Genomic DNA, 21,884 nt, shown 5'->3' on the forward strand with positions numbered 1-21,884 from the left:
AAGCAGAGAAAGCTGGCATGCTATAGCAATGGGCACTATTAACACGAACAAGTCTGACCATTGCTGAACTGTATCAGGATACGTGAAATTCTGCGAATTCGCGACGTATGTTTACTTTACAAGCGACAATGAAGCTCTACTGATGTTTATTGGTTATCCAAAAGTCCTGCATCCAATAATTCTTAAAGTCGAGCAGACCAGACATAGACCATTTGACTTTCTATCGATATGTTAGTCTACTTGACTGTTGAGGTCTGGACTTGTTGAATGTAGCGTCAGTTTGATTTTTGATTCAATTTCATTGTTACACCGATATCACAATTAATCCTAGATCTCCCATTCCCCCAATCCCTATCTTTTAACCGTTGAGGAGACATCTTTTCTCTCACAGCACAGTTTAAAGTTGCATGACGGAGGAACTGACATTCATCATCGAGAACGCGATTTCTCCCTCCTTATTATCACAAGATATATCTGTCACCAGGAAAGATTCATTAGCAAATAAAGCTAAGTGTTAGCTGACCGGAATAAGAGCCACCGCGACTTATATGACTGTGCCTTTCCCAGTATCACACATTTCAAGACGGCCCTGTTAGTTACCGATCGTAGATTCCTCTAAAGAGATGGCAAGATACTCGCTTACTCGCTTATCTTGAAAGCGCTATTGACTTGCGTTACATTTAAGGCTAACAAAAAGAAACTTTGCGCACAGCTCGCTGGAACTTTGGAAATACTTTACCAGCTCTCTGCGATTTCTTTGGACCTCGCGACATAGAAAACAACTGCTCTTCCATTGACTTGCAATATGAAGTACCGTCCTTCTTGTTTGTCGCCAGCTACCAGACCAGACGCAGCAGTCAGAACCAAGGATTCAGATCCTATTGATGACCGGCAATATCCAAATGCCAAAATCACACATAGACGCTCCACGATTTTCGCTCATATGTCAATAGATTACGTATCGCCACTTCATCGCCAAGCACTCTTGAATAGCGCCCCGCTCTCCACCAAGACATTCCTGTTCAACAACTATTCCAGAAGGGCGCGCATGTACGATGAACACGGTCGAGTGCGGATCGTACATTTCCCCAAATTCTGGTTCTCAAAGTTTCCTAAGAGCGAACAATGCCAGAAAGAAATGCCCGTAGAAAAGCATGTGGACTTGGACAAACCTCTTCGGCGCCGTAAAGTTCTCGTTGCAGGAGCAAAATTTAGCTATGACCACAGTCGACCATATTCGAAATAAACTGTACGTATTATAATCTGAGTGGATTAGACATTTTCTTTTCTGCTATAATCATGCCATAGTCGAGATTGTCTTAGAATCAAAGCTAATCTAGAAGAACGTCTAGATGCTTTTCGATGGTCTTTTCCAATACCTTTCACTCACAATCGAACACCATTACAACCTCAATCTTAACGTCGAGGCTCTACGAGGCTGTTTATCTCGCGAACACTCGACTATGTATCAACATTGAAGCGCAATGCACAGATAAAATCCTCTTCAGCAGCACCCAAGTCTTTTCTTGTTCAGCAATCTTGCCTCAAACGTACAGATGTATCACAATGAAGACTACACGGAGCCAGGATTCTGCTTTGAGTTCACCCTATCGAAACATTCGGTTTCTCATTTCAGCATGCAGAGCTCTCGACATCGACTACTTCTGAAAGTCATCGCGGAGGACAAGCTGAGTTGGACTCAGCGGAATCGGCTCTGAGGAGGCTTTCAATAACGATATGGAAGACTTCGGGAAATGGACTTGGAGCAGGATTGGCATTAGAATCACCATACAGTGACTTTGGGAAGTCACCAGAGGTATCGTCGGGAGACTTGGGCAAGGAGCGATTGGGTTCATGAGTCTCTAAGTATCGGAGGACATCACTAGATCGTCTCTGTTTGCCTTTGAAAACTAGACTTGCATAAAACGATGTCGTTTTCCCTGCTTGGTATTCCAAATACTCTACATTTCCGTGACCTGTGATCATCGAGCCATGGCAGCTGACGTAGCTTCCTACGACTCGTGAAATCGAGCGTATAAAATGGCTAGACTTATTCGCTTTCCAATCCCACTTGCCAGTTCTTTTTGGACCCGCTAGTATCCTTTTCTGCTTTTTGACTAGCGTGTAAAGCGTCTGGCTCTATATAAAACCATCACTTCTCTCCATAATATACTTCACTTCCGTAGCCAAATCCAATTGAAAAGTCATCTCCTTATCAGGCTTACACCTATCTTCCAATGCAAAACCTAAACCTTTCAGCAGAGACTAGCCTCCGGCATGCGCTCAGCGAGAACGGCAAGGCTCCAGCGCAAGATCTCCTAGCACAAGAGGAAGATTTGATCTCCACAGTCTACTCTCGCCAGTCAAAAGATTCGTTCCATGATCAGAAGCTGGAGCAGCAAACCCAAGACACCAGCTCTGCAAGAAGTTCTAGCCATGCTGGATCATCTGGCCCTGCCATTCACAATTCAGCGCCAGACGCCAACCCACCCAGTCCCAACGCAAGGGCTCCGGAGGCCGGCTTTCCATTATCTGACATTACCTATGATGGTGAGTGAACTCGCGTTCGACGGATTACGCTTCGGAAAGAGCTGACAGACTTTTGTTTTAGCGGCGATTGACGAGTTTGTGCATCATTCTGCTTCGTCACGTTTGATACCCTACGACCCTACTATCCATTCTAAGCGTTTGGTTTATGACCCTGGTAAGTATCACGTTGCATGATACTGAAATTGAACATCTACTCATCCATCATAGCCGAATGGATGATAGTAGACGAGAAGCTGAGATTCCTGCCTGATGGAAGCTGCGTGAAAAATTTGAGCAATAGAACGGATACTCTTAGAGCCCACCATGTCAAACTCTTATGGCGTAGGTCGGCAGAAGAGCTGCCAAAGCTGCACGGGTTTTCAAGCGTGCCGATCGAGCTCAGACAACAAATTTGTAAGTCTCCAGGTCTCTAAGGATTTCTTCTTGTTCCTTGCTTTCTTGAGGTCCATACTCCGAAGTAGTTTGGGCTCCCAAGACATGCATATTCACTCTATGATTATGGAAAGGAGGTTTACTGATTCAGAGACTATAGGGAAAGAAGCTCTTCCAGACTCTCGAATTATCGTGTCATCGAGCGAGGCGACCGCCATATACTTTTGCCCATAGATGATGAGTCTCGAGAGGTTTTCCTGGAAAACTACAGCTTCTTGAAGCGAGCTGACGGCTTGGACTACCTGAGTGTGGGGTTACAGGAACGATTCCAGGTCACCACAAAGATTTGCCGCCTAGGGTGCAGTAAAATATTTGTAGATAAGAAAAGAGATACCTTCTTGATCAAACTTCCTGTGCCACCTGGCCTCTTGAGAATCGATTTCAGCCAGGTAAAGTATATGGCCTTCCACGGACCCGACAACTTTACGCCACCAACCTTGGCGCTCGTTTCGCCCTTGACATCTGGATGGACTAGTCTCCAAGCTGTGGACTTCATACTAGGGGGCATTTACTTGGATGACGATATATGGTATTACAAGTGCCATCTTCTAGAGATTGATCATGATTTCATGCACATGGAATGCGGAAATGCAAGTTGGGATCGTTATCCACATATCATTCCTCGAGCACAAAGACGCCTCCAGCTTGCAGGCTACATGGATCGGGCTGATCAAACTCGAGAGACTTATGCGAATTTCACGCAGAGCAATGGAGGTGTGTGGCGTGGGATTAAGATGAGGGTATCTATGATGACGCAGATCATTGGTGCCGCTCACGATCCACGGGACTACTGTTACCGTAATTTCATTCCACGAAACCCGAGATACAGTGGTGTGTGCTTTTCGGCCAAGGTGGACTTCAAGACGGATGCTCAATTGAATGAGAAAGAAATTCATCAATTGTACATCGAGACGTTGGACTGCGTGACGCCCTGTTCCTACGATGGAGCTCTCTGTATCAGGGAAACGGATTATTCTGGCCTGGGCGATCTGATGGACGGGAAATGGATATGAACTGGGAAAGGTTTTGGGCTTTGGCACAAGGGCATCGCTTCCGAATGAAAGCCATTCAGACAGCTGAGATTCCGAGCATCGGTTGGGAATTGGAATAGCCCTACCTTGAGCAGAGTGTCTCTTTCCTGTTGCTTAGGCCAGAGAATAAGGAGAAGAAAAGCGTACATAAAACAGAAAGCAATGAAAGTACGTAAAATTTCATTCTAGCTAGTCACCTTTTTTTGGGCTTCGTTCAAGTACTTGAATCAAACATTTCCACCTTCTACAAATGAGCCTTCCTTATCGCTATCATTTAGTGCCTCTAACTTCCATATATCTAAAGTTTGTGCTCTTCCCGTAAACACTTCCTTCAGATCCTACAACCCGGCTTCATACGATTCTACATTCCTAACATAACAAGCCGCCCTCAACTAATGTCATAAATATCTCGAAATTCTTGTTTCTGTCTTCATACAAGTATTGTACAATGCAAGTCTCGAATCTGAATGGATGGCCGGCGCACCTCCTCATGCGTCTGGCCAAAGCGACCAACCACCAACACAAAGAGCCAATCAAACAGAGACATCAATCCGAGCTATTCAATTCAAAGCCAACCGGTATGCAGCAGAGTATACATTCGTGCTCGAGAGAGAGGCATATAACAGATGATGGATGAAATGCGAAATTGCAGAAAGCAACCTCATCGGCTTTATGACTTGGTGTCTCACGACCCTATTCCCACGCTAGCACACTTGTCACAGATCATTCCCGATTACAGAGGAATTCGCGCATGAATGGAAGGAGCGGTGGAGAGTGTCTGTGGGGTGTGGTAGCGTTCGTAGGGAGGTCTAAGAGCTACAGAGCAATTTGAATCACGATGACTTCATGATACGGGATATCATTTGATCAACTAAACATTTAGTTGTGTGTGGCTCCCAACAACTAGGGTTCAGAAGACTTAATACATCGCATTTGAAATTCTGTGCAGTACGATCGCATGAAATACCCAAGCGAGCCCCTTTTCAGTCCCATCTCTCAATTTCATGAACAATTCTTGATGCGAGGATTTAGCTCAATACCACGGTAGAGCTTCCATCAACAGACAGGTGGGTGTCATAGTCTCTCCCAAGATGTGGAACTCGAATTGATTTCGTGGGGGCGCGCCGCAATTTCAGCTGATCTGCACCACCTCGGGCGGTTTGACGATCTTGTGCAATATTTGATTGCAGCTGACACCCAACCAAAGAAATCATTTAAACTATGGCGATCCCCAAAATCAGAGAGTTGACCTTGTCAAATGACATTCCGCCATGCTCGACGCACTTTCCCCCTCGGCGGAGGATTATCCTCTGTCGGCACCGCCAGGGTGGCTTCAACCTCTCATGAGTGTATGGAGATTCAACACCTCTCAAAGTTGCAAAGCTGATACGTGTTTACTCAGATGATTTGTATTTACTCCATTATTCTCCCGCATGGTGCCATACGGCTCAGTGCAGGTGGTCTTGTATTCGGACTGTTCTTCTATCTTCAATTCTGGACTGCTGATAGAGGGGTCAATGGGTATGCCACTGGGACAGGGTGTGCATCGATTGTTCTTCGATGGCTTGATCTGCTTGTGATGCATCGACCAGAGACGGAATTCTGGTCCGTCGAAGAGATCAAACAAGATGGCAGTCACGTGAAGGTGCAGGCCAAAGTGCCTTTCGATCGGTGGGCCAAGCTGAAGTGGTTTGGCAGTCTTTGGATCGCTTCAAGGTGTGACATATCTTTTATTACTTATAGAGCGTCCAAAATTAACGTAGATAAGAGGTGTAGGGTGGAACATTCAAAGCAGTCAACTCCCTCCACCCGTTGCCAAGGATTACCCAAAAGATCGCTGGCTTTTTCGCACAATTGTCAGAACATTCTCAATGTATCTGGGTTATGATCTAACCTCAAACATTCTTCTCCACATAGTCCGGGAAGGCCCATTTCTTGCCCACCCGATAGCCTGGCAAGTGTTCTACGCGTGGACCAAAGCATTTAGAGCATACTACAGCTTCGAGTCCTCTTACTTCGCACTCGCTATTATGTCGGTGGCTACTGGCATCTGCCAACCTCATCAATGGCCTCCACTTACAGGATCATTCGGTCGAGATGCATACACGGTGAGAAGGATGTGGGGGAGATGCTGGCATCAGTGTATGAGGAGGCCATCTGGTGAAGCGGGCAGAGTCGTGAAAGAAACATTTCGACTGAAAGATGGCACCTATTTGAGTCGATACTCACAAATTTGCATCGGATTCCTGGTTAGTGCACTTTCACATCATGCGGGCGCTACTGTTGGTTGCTTCGAAGACGGTGGGGCTTGGCAATTCACATATTTCATGCTGCAACCTGCTGGTATCATGCTAGAAGATCTCGCAATATATATTGGGAAGAAATGTGGGCTGAGGCCCGATGGTAAGTCTAGTTTTCTGAAAAGGCTGCGTATTTATCGCTGACAAGCTGCAGGACTGACGAGAAGGTTTGGTTTTCTGTGGACTATCTTGTGGTTTTCTTGGACCTTAAGATTTATGGTTGCGTATCAGCCGAACACGTGGGTGACTTCGTATTCAGCTCCGAGCATTATAGGCTACGTAATGCGTCGCTCAATTGGTTGAAGTCAACCCTGTATATCAAAGTTCTGTGGATTATGCGTAAACAGAATGAACAGAATTCAGATACAGATGTTACAAAAACAAGTGGGAAACGATATTGAGGAGTGCGTCTCTGGTTTCTAAACGTGTTTGAATGTATTTTTTTTAGACGGTTGATAAGATAATCGAGTCACACAGATGTAACACAGGGTTGGGGGAGCACCTGTCCTTCAAGATCCTCCATCATCTTTCGTCTTTCAATCTGAGACTGTGAGTGTTGTATTAGCCTCAGAAAGAAAGACAAATACCGAGATCTGTTTGAGTAATCATGCACAAGCCTTGGTCGCCGTATGGTTCATGGACCAGCTAGTAGAGATTGGAGAATCCACTCTCTTTGCCTTCCACGAAATCTTTCGAAATGTGGGCACAGGCACTACCCACGCTTCTCGCTTATTTACCCCTATACTTACGACTTTTTCACAACGTCAATGTCGGACTACAGATCGTGCTTTGAATTCCTCGGACATAATTTGAAGCATTGTCAGGTGGTCGGAAGAGAACGAATGTCAATCGCGAGTTTGAGGCAGATATCTCCAAAGAATTTCAATGTGAAAGGTCACGAGATTAAATTAACTGCATTCATACGAGCATGGAGAGAGATAACTTCAATTGAGGCAAAAGCTAGTTCCAGAAAAGCGAAATTCAATATCATTCCACCATTCTATCTACGCCGACCAAGCTTAACCACGTCTTCATATCCCGAGGCCTTCTGTCCAAAATCTCTTGTCGGTGCTGAGGGGCGACGAGGACTGACAGCCTCCGCCGTTCCCAGAAGATCCATACCTTAAAGGATACGTTACGAATCGCAGAAGTTACAAAGTGCTTTTTCGGTGGAAGGAGTGAGGTAGCCGAAGCTCTGCTGTCGTGACTGGGTAAAAGTTAGCTTTGGATAGATCCAAAAAGGATAACTCACACGAACCATGACTACCTGACACCATCTGGCGTCTTAAAGACTAGCCTGAGTATCTTCGGAATGGTGGTAGGAGGGATTGAAACCAGCCTCTCGGGGTTGAATCTTGCGACCACTCTCCGCCGGGTGCCCATGCTGTATTTGCCGCAGGATCGATGGGCCAGTTCTCGTTGTCCTGATCGCTCGGCTCCCAAGTAATGTTCGTTGGTGCAGGAAATGATTGGTCGAAGGCTTCCCGAGCAGAAATACGGCTTAATATAGTCCGCAAATGGGTCGTGCCGCCCAATTTCACCGACGATTTTCTGAGTGCCCGATCGTAGTCGCCAAGACTTAGAAGTGACCATACAGTAATACGTCGAGTTTTTTTGACTTGCTTGTTTAAGGCAACCTCGACTTCTTCGATCTCTTTCCGCAGCAGCTTCTTTTTGCCTGCGGTCATGTCTTCTCCACGAAGTTGGAGCACGGTGTCTAGAAGGTCCGAGTCGTCATTCTCTTGGTAGACCAAACGTAATCTCTTGAGCCCACGTAGGGACGCAAGTATATGGTAGTCCTGCGAGCTTCTGACAAAGTAGGAAGCCAACAAGGTGATGTCTAAAGTTAAGAATCGTAGATCCTTTAAGGTGGATAACATGGCGCAAGGAGAGCCGAATTTCTGGGTTGGATCGCAAATCAGCTTGATGTGGCGGACGGCTTGTCGACGACGACGTGGAAGGGACTTCAGATAGTCGACCAAGGTCTGGTAGATGTCGAATTCGAAAATGTTCAGCTTGTAGAACAAGTTTCCGTCATCTATGAACTCTTTGAAAGTCTTGCAGACCAGTGCAACATTGAACGCTGTGAGAGCCACTGGTACGATGTTCCGCCATTGGGGGTTTGCGCGCCGAATATTAGCGACTGACTGGCCTTTCAGGAAGAACTTAGAGTCTCCCCATTGCAGCAGAGGCTTGATTGTCCCAGAGTATTGGCAGACTTGTTCTAGTATCAAGATCAATATGTCCGATGGAAGGTCTATCAGGGAAAGTCTTTGCTGACGAGCTGGCGTGGCGGCGTTGGGCGCAACATTCGTGGCTCCTGTTAGTGTTGTGAGACAATGTTACTTCTAGCTATAAGATCGGTCATCATACCTGTGGCCTCCATGAAAGAGGAAGGTACAGTGCAGTCGTTTGGTTCTGCCATGTTGCTTGCGATCCAGTGATGGTGTTGGGAAGAAGTTGAAGGACTGAAGCAAAATGCCACGAGCGCAAAATATATCGTCAAGGACCCGAATCGCTAGTGCACACAGCCCCAGCTTTACTACGGCACAAGAGAAGCTCATAGGTGCATGACAGTTTCGGATTGCTAGGCGAATTCAGAGTATGAGATGAAAGGGTGGTATTATGACCGTTGCGTTTGGCGAACGAAGCGACAGTTATTTGCTTCTGTTCTTGAAGAGTCCGTCATGATGAAGTGTATAACACCAGTTAGTGCTACAAATTCAGTATACAAAGGAGAGTTTCACGCTCACTCTCGCAAGTGATGGACACACCTGAGTACTAGATCAAACCTGGAGGGGTATCAGAAAGTACATTGAAACAAGCACTTGCCAAAGCACTTGATCCCGGCCCTATTTCCACCGTATCAGCATACAAATACTGTTTAAAAGTTACTTCTGGTATCGTCTAACCGTCACATAATATTAAGTATAAGACCAAGAGAGCAGCTACCGTTGATGACGATTTTCATGATTGCAAAATCTACGCGATGCAAAAAAAAATCAAAACGCTAAAAATCCTCGTTTACAGTCCATTCCGCCAAGGACAACAAGACTCCAGAAGTACAAGATTCCACAGCCCTGCCAAAGACAGTGAGCCTTTCCAATCCCTTCCGAATATGCCAAGCGCCAATAATGCACCAGAAAAACAAAACTTTCGAGTGTGGTGAGTGAAATGTAAAGTAGTGATCTGCTGTCCGTAAAAGTGATCTGCGAGTATATTCTGGTCGGATAATGGCATTCATTATCTCATTAGCGAGGAGGTCGCATGTATAGTGTACCACGCCATATCAGAAGATCTTTGTAACCCTGTTAGCATGTATATTCTGTGAGAATATTGAATGATACTCACGTAGTGCCACGAAGCAGCAAGCCTAGTTCTCAATTTGTTGATCGACGTAGTGATTGACTGTGTAGATTGGGTTCTCCTGCTCATGTGGGATTATTCGGGGTCATCCTCTAAGTCGTATCCAAAACCGATGTTCTCATCTGGATCTGTCTCACGAAACTAAGCAGAAGCTAGTGGGGTTGAAGACTGGCTTGAGGTGGGACAGAGAGGGTTCGCGGGAGCGTAAGTAAATAGTCTCCATCAACAACTGTAGAATGACTGAAGGCTTGAGCCAACCCAGCTGCAGATGGTAAGTAATCAGCTGGTTGGGGAAGTCGGACTAAATCAGTGATCATGGTCTCGATTCCGGTAATCTCGAGCTGCATGTCAAGCTTGTTTTGGTCCGTGGCCGGAAGGCCGCGGACTCGTTCGAGAACAGTGACCACGAGATCCCAGGTTGTGTTCTCCCAGGCCGAAGTACTACCTGAACTGTATATCAGAGTGAGGGATTTGAGGCCACGTAGAGCGACCAATTGCGAGTAACCTGGAGCCACATGGATGTCGGAATTCAGCGGGATCTCGAAGAAAGCTGCCAGGTGGGTGATATCAACTGTCAAGTTACAGAGTCCCGAGCAAGTTGAAAGGGCAAGGAATCCTGAATCTGGATGATAAAAGTCCCACATGACGCTGATATTTCGAATTGCTTTGCGGCGGCGCGTCGGTAAAGCTTTCAGGTAGTCCAGGATGCACAAAGTGTTAGAGAACTCGAAGTTGTTATATCTGTAGAAGAGGCTCTCGACATCAACGATGTTGTTGAAAGCCCTGCAGGTGAAAAGGAGATCAATCGCAGTCAAGGCTTCTGGCAGCCGGCCATTAACTCTGGCTGGGAAACGAAACGTCTGTCTCGTATTCAAGGTGATGCATTTATAATATTGGCCGAATTGAGAGGATCCAGGTAGCCAGAGCTCTGGTCGAATCGTTTCGGTGGAGGTACAGGCATATTTCAAGATCTTGAGGAGGATTTCGTCAGGCAAACGGAGAATGGGAGGCGCATTTGCGCTCGGGGGGCTAGGCGATGTAGCCATGGTCGTGAGTATATGGTTCTCTTACTCCAAGAGGTAAGGAGATTGTGGAGTAGAACCTGCGTTTGCGATGTGAGTTGTTGCGCTCCGTGGATGAGTAGAGGAAGAGGAAGCAGCACTCGAAACTAGCGAATAAAGTTCTTATACGAAGTAAAACACTACTATTATTTCCATCCAATGATTTTTTCCCTTCGGAAAAGTCCCAAAAATGGTGAGCTGGTACCTGTGAGCGTGCACCTGTACATCCGGATTCTTAGTGCCCAACATTTGGGAACATGTGGCAACTGAATTTTTCCAGACAAACAAGACCTTGCGGGGACCGATGATCAAGATGGATCATGAACAACACAGATAGGATTTTCTGAAAGTGCATCTACTCGCAATCTGCTCACAATGCCTGTCTAAATCATATTATGTCCCCTCTGTCACGTGGTCAGACCAGACATTCCAGGTTCTTGATGCAAATACTGCAAATTTCGCTCTCTTTGGTAAGAGCGATCACAGGTTCCATGCAGCACTTCTGAGTGAAGGCTTCGCGTGGTTTGAAGAAGAAGGAACTTTTCAAGCGAAGCCGAGTCGCTGAACGGAAAGAATGCAAAGATGGAGGCAGCAACTGGGCGTCACTGAACGCCATCAAAGAGAAACATCTCAGAAGCAGGGGCACGCATATACTATACGTCGTCTCAACCACATCTTGAGCATTATCGGAGACAATTGCAAAGCAGTGCAGGAAGCAGAACGGACAATGTTGATGAGATGACATTAGCTCGCTCAAACGGGTTAGCAGCCAATCACGTTCTGCATCATTTCCTCCATCGATCGAAAGCAATTTCACTGTTCTCCCATCGCTGTCACAGTTCACAAAGATCATGGTGATTCTTCATGGATATTGTATACCAAGTGGTAGTTCAGTCGAACAGGCTGCACAGAGAACTGGCATGGAGCAGAAGGGACTCTCGGGCATACCAACTTTCTGCGGTTCTATGAGGAGAACAAGAATCTAAATTGGCTATAGTACCCTCTTCTATTGTATATTGAGTGGTTACTAGGTATCAAAATTATCACTACAGGGCAATTCACCAAGGATTTGAGGTGACCTCAGACGTGGGTTGGACATTGTCAAAGTTCAGGTCAGCCGGAGCTCGTTTCGTGACAATTGCAGGCAAGTTTGGGTGCAAGTCAGCAAAGCTTTGCTATGGAATGGAGGATTCTTTAGGTAGCGTCACATTATGCCCAGTTGTCATTGGTGCTGCAGTCGGGCTTCGAGACTCTTTGCGCCTGGTTGACCTGAATGAACAGTCACGTTCTGTCACATAAAAGCAGAGGGATTGACTATTTCCTGAAGTAACCAGTTCCATAGCATCGCTACCAGGACCTTAACATCTCCAGCACGACCTCAAATCTGTGTTGTGATGCTGCTGTCTGATCACGTGCTTTTCAATGTCCGGAGTGCTAATTTAGAGGGCTTGATTTAGAGTCTCCGACGAAGTCGGAGACTTATAGGCTCCGAAGGAGCTGACTAATCTACTCGTGACCTTTGGTCACGTGCTCCGATAACGGGAGCTTTTTCAATGGCAGGGCAAAGTCTTTAAGTTGTTCCTCATGACATTTCTTACGATGCTGTCTAAATATACATCACTCAATCAATCCTCTGGCCCTAAGAAGCAACGATTTCTCATCCGGGATTTGATCAGCTGCTATCACTGATATTAACTAATCATTCGGCTGTGGCCAAGCCTGATTACTGTTCATGTCACAGTGTGGCTTGAAGCCCACCCGTCATGACTGAGCACCCCACCCACTAGTGCGGGGTTGCAGGCAGCGGATCAGGGGCCGTAAGTACAATGTCGTCGCAATCTCGAGGTCTGGTCCAAGTCTATCTCCGTGTCTAGAAGGTCGATCAATAATCTGCATACAGTCTCTTATCTATTGCCTATTGCCTATTGCATTTCTGTCTGTTGCTTAGAAGGTGCCATCTATAAGCACTTATTCCGAGGTGTCTGCTATCGAAGCAGTGCATCACAGCATCCCGAGATGTCAGAACGCAGATGTATCAGAGCTTCAGTTTCGATACTTAAGAGACCCTCTTCCTTCTTGAGAAGCTCTTCACTCTACATCAACGCGCTTCTCAATCATTTCTACTTCAGTCACAACATTCCAATTCAACAACAAACGCCAATACTAGAACAAAACCTTCCCAGACTCAATCAAATCCTGCCAATATGAAGATCACCGGTCCTCTCGTCGAGATGCTAGCTCGCAACAAATTATTCGCTCAGAAATATCAATCACCACCTCCCCTTATGGAGATGATCAAGGGGATGCGCGCCTCCGGAGCTGGTGTCGTCGTCCTGTCTTGCTCAGACCCTCGTCTAAATCCCTATCAGGTTTTGGGCATTGATCCCACCCTGAGTATGGAACCTTACCCTGCCCTGCATTTGAACTAGAGCTGACTTACTACAGAGGCAACTATGATTCGTAATGCTGGAGGAAGAGCATTCGATGCTATCAGAACCATGGCTGTTCTTCAGACTATTGGAGCACCTGGAACGATTGTTGTCATGCACCATACTGGTCAGTCATTGAAAGATCTCTTCGATATATATGTCAAGACTAATGGTTGCAGATTGTGGTATGACGCATTTCCATGATTCGGCCATCAAGACAGCATTGCTCGAGATTGCGCCCGAGGCGAAGGCCTCAATCGAAACTGCCAAGTTTGGAGAGATCACTGGCTCGTGAGTTTAGGTCCCCAGGTGTTTGATACTATTGGTCTAATGTGTTTGTAGAATTGAGGACAGCGTCAGAGAAGACATCGCTCTCATCAGAGCTTCTCCCTTGATCAAGAAGACCACCCAGATCGTGGGACTCAAATATGATATCCACAGCGGTGTCCTCACCCAGGTGGATGAGAACAAGAGCGAGCTGTAGCTAGAGTATCTTTTGGGGCGAGGGATGTGAGACTGAAAATTATAGAATTTTAGATGGCTGCACTGTAGAAGTAATAATAATCAGTTTTCTGCAAGCTTGATTTCCCCAAACCTTGATCAGTAGCGAAGCAAGACTGAACTTACCAATTTTCTAGTGAGATAGAGCTCACAGGGATACAGTTGATAACTTCCAGGATTCGTCTTATCTTTTGCTGGAAGATGAGTTAGCTAGTTCAAAGCTCAATACCCTCAAACGTTTCCGAGTCAGACTATTCCGTGCTTCGTAAAAGTCCACCGAGGAAAAAGGTGGGCGGAGCACTGTGCTGCGATATCCTGATAGGAGTTGGGTTACGGCGGATGACTGAGTGGAGCGGAGATGATGGAAAGGGGATGGTGCCAAATGAGAACCAGAAAATCATTTAGAGGCATTGGATGATGCTAAAGGAGATCTTCCTTGTGTGCTGTTGAAGAACTAATCTCAGACATTCACTTTCTTTATATTCAAGATCTGGACCGAGATTGGTTCTGCGCATTTCGCGCTCATCGCGCCCATACCGCCGTGTTACCTGATCTCAACTCAGATTCAACAAAACTCAATCATAATATTCATAATAGGTTGAGACCTCATTCTGGATCATAGATTAATGAACAGAAGAAGGGGAGCGTGGTGTAAGTCATCACTTTTCCAAGACGCAGAAACGATGAAAGTGACTTGAAGTCTGAATGCAATCAATTTTGGGAAATGCAAGTACATTCTCCTTCCTCAAGTGCCTAAACAAGAAGGGGGGAGAATACATGCGCACCCTGTATTGACATCTTCTCAGACGCGACATCTTCCAGCTGAAAACCACGGTGTAGATCAAGCCTTGCGTCGGCGATCAATATCCTTGAGGGCGAACGGGTCATCATGCTTACCACCTTCAGCCTTGAACGCAGCTTCTTCGTCAAGCATTTTCAGATATGCGGTTTCGGCACTCTTCTCTGTATGAATCTCAAGGAATGGATAGCCATAAGTCGTATATAGCTGTTGAGTGATGAGAGTCGGAGGAGGAGCGGTAATAACTCGTTCGAAAATGGTAGCGTTCAAGAGCTGGACGTTGAAGAATATCGTTTCTTGATGGTCCCAACTAGAAGGCTCGAAATAATCCCGCATGATTGTCTGCTGAATCCGTCCACCAGGAGCAAATGTCATTTCTTCTTGCTTCTTCTGTTGTTTGGGATTCATCGTAGGCTGAATGTCGCCCCGAGGTCTGCAACGGTGAATATGAATAGTCGTCGTCTAAATCAGCCTATCAGCGGGATGCTGTCCATTTCATCACTGTGTGGCTTACTTCCTGGATTCCTTCGATTTTCATGGTGCTACCTAGATCCAAAAAGCATTGGTTGTGAATCACAGAAAGGGGCTTTTGCGGTCGGTCTTACCATCTTCTAGTGGCTCGTATTTGCCAAGGTGTTGCTTCAAGACCATGTCTTCCGACAGAAGATCCCAACCGCGTTGAACCAGAATCTTGTATGAGATCATTCTCTTCAATTCCAAGATAGTGGTTGTCTCGAGGACTACGAATGTCATTGCTGCGCCACCGCACCACTTCACGAGAATTTGCATCGTCTTGGCAAAGGAAGTTTGAACCAGCCCTGGATCTAATTGATGGAGTAGTGTAATCTCGAACCGAAGGGTGGATATTGCCTCTGGGCTTGTCGATTTGGCTGGAGTAGCAATAAATTGCATGATCGTGCTGCCATCATCACTCATCACGCCATCGACATAATGCTGTGAGCCAGAGACTACATAATCCTGGGTGGAAGGCAATTCTTGGCAAAATTTCTTGCCTTCAGATTTTCCTGATACTACATTGATGCCCCTGAAATGTATCTTGATTCGGAACGGAGTCTTAGATTCCAGATTGATCCACAGCGCTTCCCTCTCTAGGATATCGGTGAGTTTATCTCCACTTGTGCTTTTCAAACACATCGAAGAAAGGGTATATGGTACGTACCATACATAGGGATGAATGCTCCACGCTTAGCTACCATCTGATCAGGCAGCCGAGTCTTATGCTCTCCCACGGTATATATTGGGAAAGCTCCGTGGTCAGTTCGCAAGTAATGGTCGTAGGCTCGCTCAGGTATGCGTACTGTTCGTCGGAAGCTGATGTCGACGGAGGAGAGGTTCGTTTCCCGCGGCTGACTTCGGGAGATTCGAATTATGTCTTTTACACTTGATCTCGGCATTGATTCTTCTAAGGTGATGTTGAGCACCATGATGGCGTATGATGGCTCACTAGAGATTGCCGCTGAATTGCAGGTTAGAGAGTTCAACCTAAATGTTGCGCAGGCTTGCTCCCAGCAGTGTGTACAATTGAGTAGTACTCAATAGCAAATTCCCAAATATCTACTCAACTCAACGCTAGTGAAGTAGCATGACTACTCTACTAAGTACTACTCACTACTACTCAATAGCACTACTCAATAGTAATTCGGATGCAAGTTATTCCGTTCCGGACAAACGTTAGCGAGGCACTAAGCTATTATAAGCTAAGAATTTTTCGGATTTACTGAATTTTAAAAGCCGAAATTTTACTTAATACTTATTTATAGTACCAAGGACCGGATTATCTAAGTCGGCCTCTATTGAGTAGCATTGAGTAGTTGAGTACTACTCTACTCAATAGCTTAGTCATGCCTCACAAAACTACTCATACTCTACTCAACTCAATACTACTCAATATTTTATTGAGTAGTTAAGTAGATTTTGTACACACTGGCTCCCAGGTATCTGTAAATCAGTAGTAAGATAAAAGACAGCTGACCTCTGAAGGATGCTACATTTATAGCACTGTCACGCCAAACTTTCCACTCTCGATCAGCCCACGATGCTTAAGAATGTGCTAGAAGAACACATGCAATTGCCAATGCAGACACGAAAACACAATATGCAGCATGAGGCGCTCATCGGCTCGAAACTACGTGCAGGCTGTAGTCTGAAGTTACAGAAGCTGTGGAAGTCAAAGCACGGCCTCTCCAATGCAGAGTCTTTTGTGTAGTCCATGAAAAGCATCCAAGCACGTACTAATCAAGTGAGACGGTGCACGGAAATGAGGAGACAAATCACGAGGAAAGAAAATCGTTCTCATTTCATCCGCCTTCGAGAAGATATACGGAGCCCTACAACGCCGACGCGTTGGTTCGGCTCACCCGTGGCAGGTCTTTCTTCTGACATATGACAACTCGTTGTCTAGGAAGTTCTATGCTAAGATAGGACACAACGATAACAGAGGCTGAAAGGACACATGTAGACCTCCAGATCCCACTGAGGATAAGCGGTGCAAATTTGTGAACTCCGAATACACTGTTGATTAACCTGGAGCAATAGATACTTTCCCTACATATTGCGACCTCCTGTAACCATGATAATTTGCCCAGTGATGTAACTGAACAGGGGACTAGCTACAGCCAAGATACTGCTTGCAGCTTCCGTAGCCGTCCCAGCTCTCCTCAACGGAATATCAAGATTCGCATTCGCCGATTGTGAGCCCTGTCCCTTCGGTATGCCCAAAGCAATCTTCTCTCCATCCGGCGTAGTGACAAACGCACCATCTTCCTTCGCAGCCGTCAATCGTGTCAAGATATGTCCGAAAGCAATCGAGTTGGCTCTGACGCCGAATTTTGGTCCCCATTCCTTAGCAATGACTTTCGTCAAGCCGTTTATTCCTGCTTTCGCGAGACCGTAATTGGCTTGTCCGGCATTCCCGTGGACGCCGGATGTAGAGGAGATGTTGATTATGCATCGTGGCTCGCCGTCAGTGACGCGGAAGAAGGGAGCAGCTTCCCGGACGAGTTTGAATGGGGCGGTATTGTGGAGAGCAATTATGTTTTCCCATTGTTTGTCGGTCATCTACAAGCACCGTCAGCATCTGCCAGAAGAGCACGGATAACCTGGCTGGAAGTGTATTTACCTTGTGAATTACACCATCCCATGTGTATCTATGAGACAATTAATAATGTAAGGCTTATGGATGGTGGCTATTGTTGGATGTACCCCGCATTATTCACGATGATGTGAATCTTTCCATTTCCAAATTCCGCTGCCTTTTTCACAAGTGTCTTGATATATTCCGCATCTAGCATGTCACCTGGAACTGCGAGTGCCTTCCCACCCGACTTGTTGATGTTCTCGGCGACCTGTGCTGCTTTCGCTGCCCAACAGTCAGCAATGTGCTTGCAGATTAAAATGGAGCTCCGTACCAGCATCAATGTCGGAGACTACGACTCTGGCACCTTCATTGGCAAAAAGGCGAGCTGTTTCAGCGCCAATGCCTTGTCCTGAGCCGGTGATGATAGCTACTTGACCGGCAAGGAGGCCTTTGGGGTAGTTGAGATGGCCGGCGATTTGGGCTGCACGTTCCGCCATTGTGGAAATAGGATTGTATCTGCTTGAGCTGCAAAATCCGAGAAGCCTCAAGGAGGAAGATGAAGAAAGTGGTGGTTCATAAGTGGTGGAGTGAGTCCTGTCATCAAGTTTGTGGGGAAGGAATCACGCTGCCGGAAGCCGAGGCTATTTTGGTGCAGCCTCGTCTAACGAGGCTGCACATTCGAAGGTAAATTATCGAGATGCATGACACATATCAGTCTTTAGTGAAAAGTCTCTGATAAGTATCTACAGAAAGAGGAAGGAGACCATAAGAGATCGGCTGCAGATATCCATCTCATCACGATCAAGCACGAAGAAATGGATTACGGTACATCTAATCTTATGTCTGCTGCATAGAATAGTCCATGTATGCGCCGGTTGAACTACACAGATACACTGTCCTTTTTCTATTCTAACAGACCAGCCCAAGGATGTTGTGGTGGAAATCAAATGCTTTGAGTAGTCCATACAGATGCGACCCTGCAGCCATAACAACTAGTACATGAAATATTTGGTGAGAGCTCCCCCAGATATCAAAAGAACCAGGCCAGGATCTTTCAGGCCAACGAGCCTAGTCACGTTAAGTCAGATCACCCCGCCGACTCAAAAGATAATGATAGAAGAAAAACATACTGCGTATAGTCCAGCTCCAAGGATATAGAGAAAGCCTTGTAAGACCAGCCATGTAAGTCCGATTCGATCTTTCATATCTTCAATGCCATACATCTCCACACCATGAACAACAGGGAAAACAGCTGAAAGACCCATCAAGACAAACATGCCAGCTCTATACGGTCGCCAGGCTGGAGTTCGGAAGCGTTCAAAAACAGATACTGAAGCGCATCCAATTCCGAGAGAGCATATCTACAATGTTCAGCTAACATCATTTCTTCATAGGATATGTGACTTGCCATGGTCCAGTAGAATTCTTGCAAATGAGGGTGACAATAGAATCCATAGTAGATACTTGGAATGAAGCTACCAGTGATGAGGAAGACTATGCCAACGTAATCCAACTTATTGCCAAACTTAGCAACCATTGGAGAGTGATTTGATATGGCATGATAGGTTGCAGACATGCCCAAACATGCAGCTGCGCCGGCAAAGAAACAGCCAAATGCGAAGATATCTGCCGAGGTTGCGGATGGGTATCTTGGCTTGATAGAAGCGTACAGTACAGTCCCAATTCCAGAAAACATGACAGCACCTAGCAGATGAGAGTAGATGTTGACCGATTCATTGTGAATGTAGCCGAGGCTTGCAAAAGAATTCTTGAATGAGGCTGAAGCTGGGCGGTAGCCGGAATGAATATAATGATTGTCTTGTTGCCACGAGGGCAAGTCATCCCATAGCACTGTTAAAGCATTCTCTATGCTCTTCTCAAGGTTCTTTGCGGCGTCGGTGATGGCCTCGGTCGTTGACGGTCTTCTCTGGCGAAGTGACATGTGATGGTGATGTAACAGAGACAATAACAAGAGAATGGAGATGCGAGGTGATCAATCTACAAATTGAATTCAGCAGAAGTAATGAAGAATCAAGAACTATGAAAGAACCACATACAACAAATTTGAAGCTTAGGAAACCGTTGAGGGTGGAGCAACATCGACGGGACGTAGCTGCTGGATTAGGGGCTGGAATCTAAGCGAGCCGCTAACAACCCTCGCGGAATGTCTGCAACATCACAACCACTTCTTCTTACATGCCGGACTTCCTACAACCAACAACGCGGTCGAATCGATGTCGTCGCGTGGAGGTCGCGCGCCCTCAGCACCATGGGGGCGGTTGAAGCAGGTCAGTATCGATCCTCTGGAGTCAATCGGCTTGCCATCAAAGGGCGACGACAGGTAAATAAATGCCCCGCCGGCCCAGCGCATTTCCTCAGGCTAGTCGCTGATGACAATAGGCTTCTGAATCACCGCGTACAAGAGCAGTACTACACGAAGATTGTCGAGCGCTTTATGGCATTCTGCTCTGATGCAGGCCGTGGCGACGAACTTTTGCGCCGACTCGCCCAACTCGAAATATCACCAGAGAATGGAAAGAGCCATACGAGGTCCTCAATCGCAACAGATACACGAGTGGAAAGCATGATGGCGGGCTTCGAAACATCCAATGAAAAGGATATATCCTCCCTTATGATGGGTATGCGTAAATTACGTGAAGGCATTGTGGCTTCGAAACGTGTGGACGATTTCTCCATGCAGGCCTATATTTTCTGTATACGATTGTCGATACAAGTAAAGCATATGGAGTCTTACCACCCGGCAATCTTACATCTCCTGAAGCATATGCACACAGTCCAACCCCTCACCAATGTGGAGTTGCAAGAGTTTGTTGGGTACTTAGTCCTAGATCTCGCATGCCGACAGAATGATTTGGCGCAAGCATATTTCGTTAGACATACTTATGGACTGCACGATTCCAAGGTCGACGCAATTCTTCATGCGCTTTCTCACGATAATTACTTTCTGTTTTGGCGAGTCAAACACAGTGTGGATGGTTTGAAAGCCAAGGTCATGGAATTTGCAGAGGATGCTATCAAAAGGCAGGCGCTGAAGTGTCTGGGTCGCAGTTACTTGGTCATCGATCAGAAATCACTCGAGGAGTATACCAACACCACCTGGCAGGTGCTGGTCAGAGATTTCGGTGTCGGCTGGCAACTGGATGGGTCTAAGGTCATTATACGAAAACCTAAAGGACGATGACATAGATTCAGTTCTCCTGCTCGCATCTCGACACAGACCTGGATGATATGTTTGGCCATTGGTTATACATTCGAGCCACATCCCACTGACGTCTTCTGGTCCGGATTCAGTCCGCTATAGGTGCAGCTTCCAGAGCCTATCACCTCCGGTCAACAGCTACCCAGTCAATCTCCACGCTTGTATCTCAAATCTGGTAGGCATGTCTAGTCAAATTTATAATGGCATACCAACTTACAAAACCCAAGATTCAGATTACATCTACGACGAAGACATAATCAACGACATGTACGGTGGAACATTCGAATATCGGAAAGGTGATCCACATGGAATGGATCTACTATTCTTATGATGCCATGGACGGCCGTTGACCAGATTGATGATTATATGGTCATCGTGAAAATGGCAGATTGGACTAGCAGGCCGTAAGATGAGAAATTCAGGCGCCTGCGCATCGCAATGCTTCCTGGCGCGGGTGGTCTATCTTGTCCGCTGAAGAGCATCGAGGTTCAGTCAACGGCTCCGTCTTCTGAGCCATAGTAGTAAGTCTGAATGTTCACGAGCACAAAATGCATAGAACATCTGTCTAGTCTTTTCATTTTCCACTGCTGTACAGTATAGCGATGTCCACAATGTCCACGAAGTCGTGCTGTTTGTATTCTTTTGTGTCTTGTCTACTTCAATCCCTAAGCCGACTGCACTGAGCTGTTTTATCCTTATGATTTTTAGTGAACTAGTGTTGAAGTCTCCATACTTATAGGTGGATCCTGGTCATCTCGTACATCCCTTAAACCCCATTTCTTGGGCGCTTTGTATTGCACATCGCAGTCCAGATCTTGGGACTGATCCTTCGATTAGTTCTGCTGTTATTCTCTTTAGCCAAGAAAGTTCGGATAGATGAAGGCTTCCAGACCTTCTGATCAGGGATAGTCAAGTACTAAACCGCCATCTGCTGCACATCGCAGCCAATGTCTTGGGACCGGAAGTCCTTGGGTTACCTTCAGTGCTATGTTTAGTTTGCCTTGTATGGCTATTATCGGTACAGCGAGAAGAATAGCGATGAGGTTCTCAATGAAGCTCGGAAGCTTCGGAAGTGCTAAGATACCAGCACGACTAGCT

The 21,884-nt window shown here is 46.3% G+C and overlaps 9 protein-coding genes across 9 annotated transcripts; 4 read left to right on the top strand and 5 right to left on the bottom strand.

Moving 5' to 3' along the window:
* Window positions 1–2,237: 2,237 nt before the first annotated feature.
* Window positions 2,238–3,995, top strand: LY89DRAFT_742738 (uncharacterized protein; the record flags this gene model as incomplete). The annotated part of the gene is made up of 5 exons (XM_018220864.1): window positions 2,238–2,550; window positions 2,612–2,704; window positions 2,758–2,810; window positions 2,876–2,943; window positions 3,083–3,995. The coding sequence occupies 5 exons, from the start codon at window positions 2,238–2,240 to the stop codon at window positions 3,993–3,995; spliced, it is 1,440 nt and encodes a 479-aa protein (XP_018061857.1).
* Window positions 3,996–5,284: 1,289 nt separating this feature from the next.
* LY89DRAFT_742739 (uncharacterized protein) lies at window positions 5,285–6,616 on the top strand (the record flags this gene model as incomplete). Its single annotated transcript, XM_018220865.1, has 4 exons — window positions 5,285–5,362; window positions 5,416–5,729; window positions 5,782–6,416; window positions 6,468–6,616. The coding sequence occupies 4 exons, from the start codon at window positions 5,285–5,287 to the stop codon at window positions 6,614–6,616; spliced, it is 1,176 nt and encodes a 391-aa protein (XP_018061858.1).
* Window positions 6,617–7,548: 932 nt separating this feature from the next.
* Window positions 7,549–8,738, bottom strand: LY89DRAFT_766135 (uncharacterized protein; the record flags this gene model as incomplete). The annotated part of the gene is made up of 2 exons (XM_018221714.1): window positions 7,549–8,633; window positions 8,687–8,738. 2 exons carry the CDS (start codon window positions 8,736–8,738, stop codon window positions 7,606–7,608), a joined length of 1,080 nt encoding a protein of 359 aa, XP_018061859.1. The 3' UTR covers window positions 7,549–7,605.
* A 1,093-nt stretch (window positions 8,739–9,831) lies between these two features.
* Window positions 9,832–10,725, bottom strand: LY89DRAFT_789599 (uncharacterized protein; the record flags this gene model as incomplete). The annotated part of the gene is made up of 1 exon (XM_018223277.1): window positions 9,832–10,725. One exon carries the CDS (start codon window positions 10,723–10,725, stop codon window positions 9,832–9,834), a length of 894 nt encoding a protein of 297 aa, XP_018061860.1.
* Window positions 10,726–12,944: 2,219 nt separating this feature from the next.
* Window positions 12,945–13,653, top strand: LY89DRAFT_742742 (carbonic anhydrase; the record flags this gene model as incomplete). Its single annotated transcript, XM_018220866.1, has 4 exons — window positions 12,945–13,134; window positions 13,186–13,296; window positions 13,349–13,460; window positions 13,512–13,653. The coding sequence occupies 4 exons, from the start codon at window positions 12,945–12,947 to the stop codon at window positions 13,651–13,653; spliced, it is 555 nt and encodes a 184-aa protein (XP_018061861.1).
* An 858-nt stretch (window positions 13,654–14,511) lies between these two features.
* On the bottom strand, window positions 14,512–15,993 carry LY89DRAFT_789601 (uncharacterized protein; the record flags this gene model as incomplete). The annotated part of the gene is made up of 4 exons (XM_018223278.1): window positions 15,650–15,993; window positions 15,075–15,578; window positions 14,984–15,015; window positions 14,512–14,931 (listed from the first exon to the last, which is right to left on the bottom strand). The coding sequence occupies exons 1-4, from the start codon at window positions 15,912–15,914 to the stop codon at window positions 14,512–14,514; spliced, it is 1,221 nt and encodes a 406-aa protein (XP_018061862.1). The 5' UTR covers window positions 15,915–15,993.
* A 768-nt stretch (window positions 15,994–16,761) lies between these two features.
* Window positions 16,762–18,166, bottom strand: LY89DRAFT_789602 (NAD(P)-binding protein). The gene is made up of 4 exons (XM_018223279.1): window positions 17,898–18,166; window positions 17,692–17,848; window positions 17,609–17,636; window positions 16,762–17,547 (listed from the first exon to the last, which is right to left on the bottom strand). Exons 1-4 carry the CDS (start codon window positions 18,061–18,063, stop codon window positions 17,035–17,037), a joined length of 864 nt encoding a protein of 287 aa, XP_018061863.1. The 5' UTR covers window positions 18,064–18,166; the 3' UTR covers window positions 16,762–17,034.
* A 151-nt stretch (window positions 18,167–18,317) lies between these two features.
* LY89DRAFT_789603 (HlyIII-domain-containing protein) lies at window positions 18,318–19,641 on the bottom strand. The gene is made up of 3 exons (XM_018223280.1): window positions 18,975–19,641; window positions 18,697–18,927; window positions 18,318–18,634 (listed from the first exon to the last, which is right to left on the bottom strand). Exons 1-3 carry the CDS (start codon window positions 19,506–19,508, stop codon window positions 18,476–18,478), a joined length of 924 nt encoding a protein of 307 aa, XP_018061864.1. The 5' UTR covers window positions 19,509–19,641; the 3' UTR covers window positions 18,318–18,475.
* A 159-nt stretch (window positions 19,642–19,800) lies between these two features.
* LY89DRAFT_601174 (uncharacterized protein) lies at window positions 19,801–20,768 on the top strand (the record flags this gene model as incomplete). The annotated part of the gene is made up of 2 exons (XM_018210185.1): window positions 19,801–19,907; window positions 19,967–20,768. The coding sequence occupies 2 exons, from the start codon at window positions 19,801–19,803 to the stop codon at window positions 20,766–20,768; spliced, it is 909 nt and encodes a 302-aa protein (XP_018061865.1).
* Between the last annotated feature and the right edge of the window lie 1,116 nt (window positions 20,769–21,884).

This window comes from Mollisia scopiformis (genome assembly GCF_001500285.1).
Source record: "Mollisia scopiformis unplaced genomic scaffold LY89scaffold_36, whole genome shotgun sequence".
Lineage (NCBI taxonomy): Eukaryota > Fungi > Ascomycota > Leotiomycetes > Helotiales > Mollisiaceae > Mollisia > Mollisia scopiformis.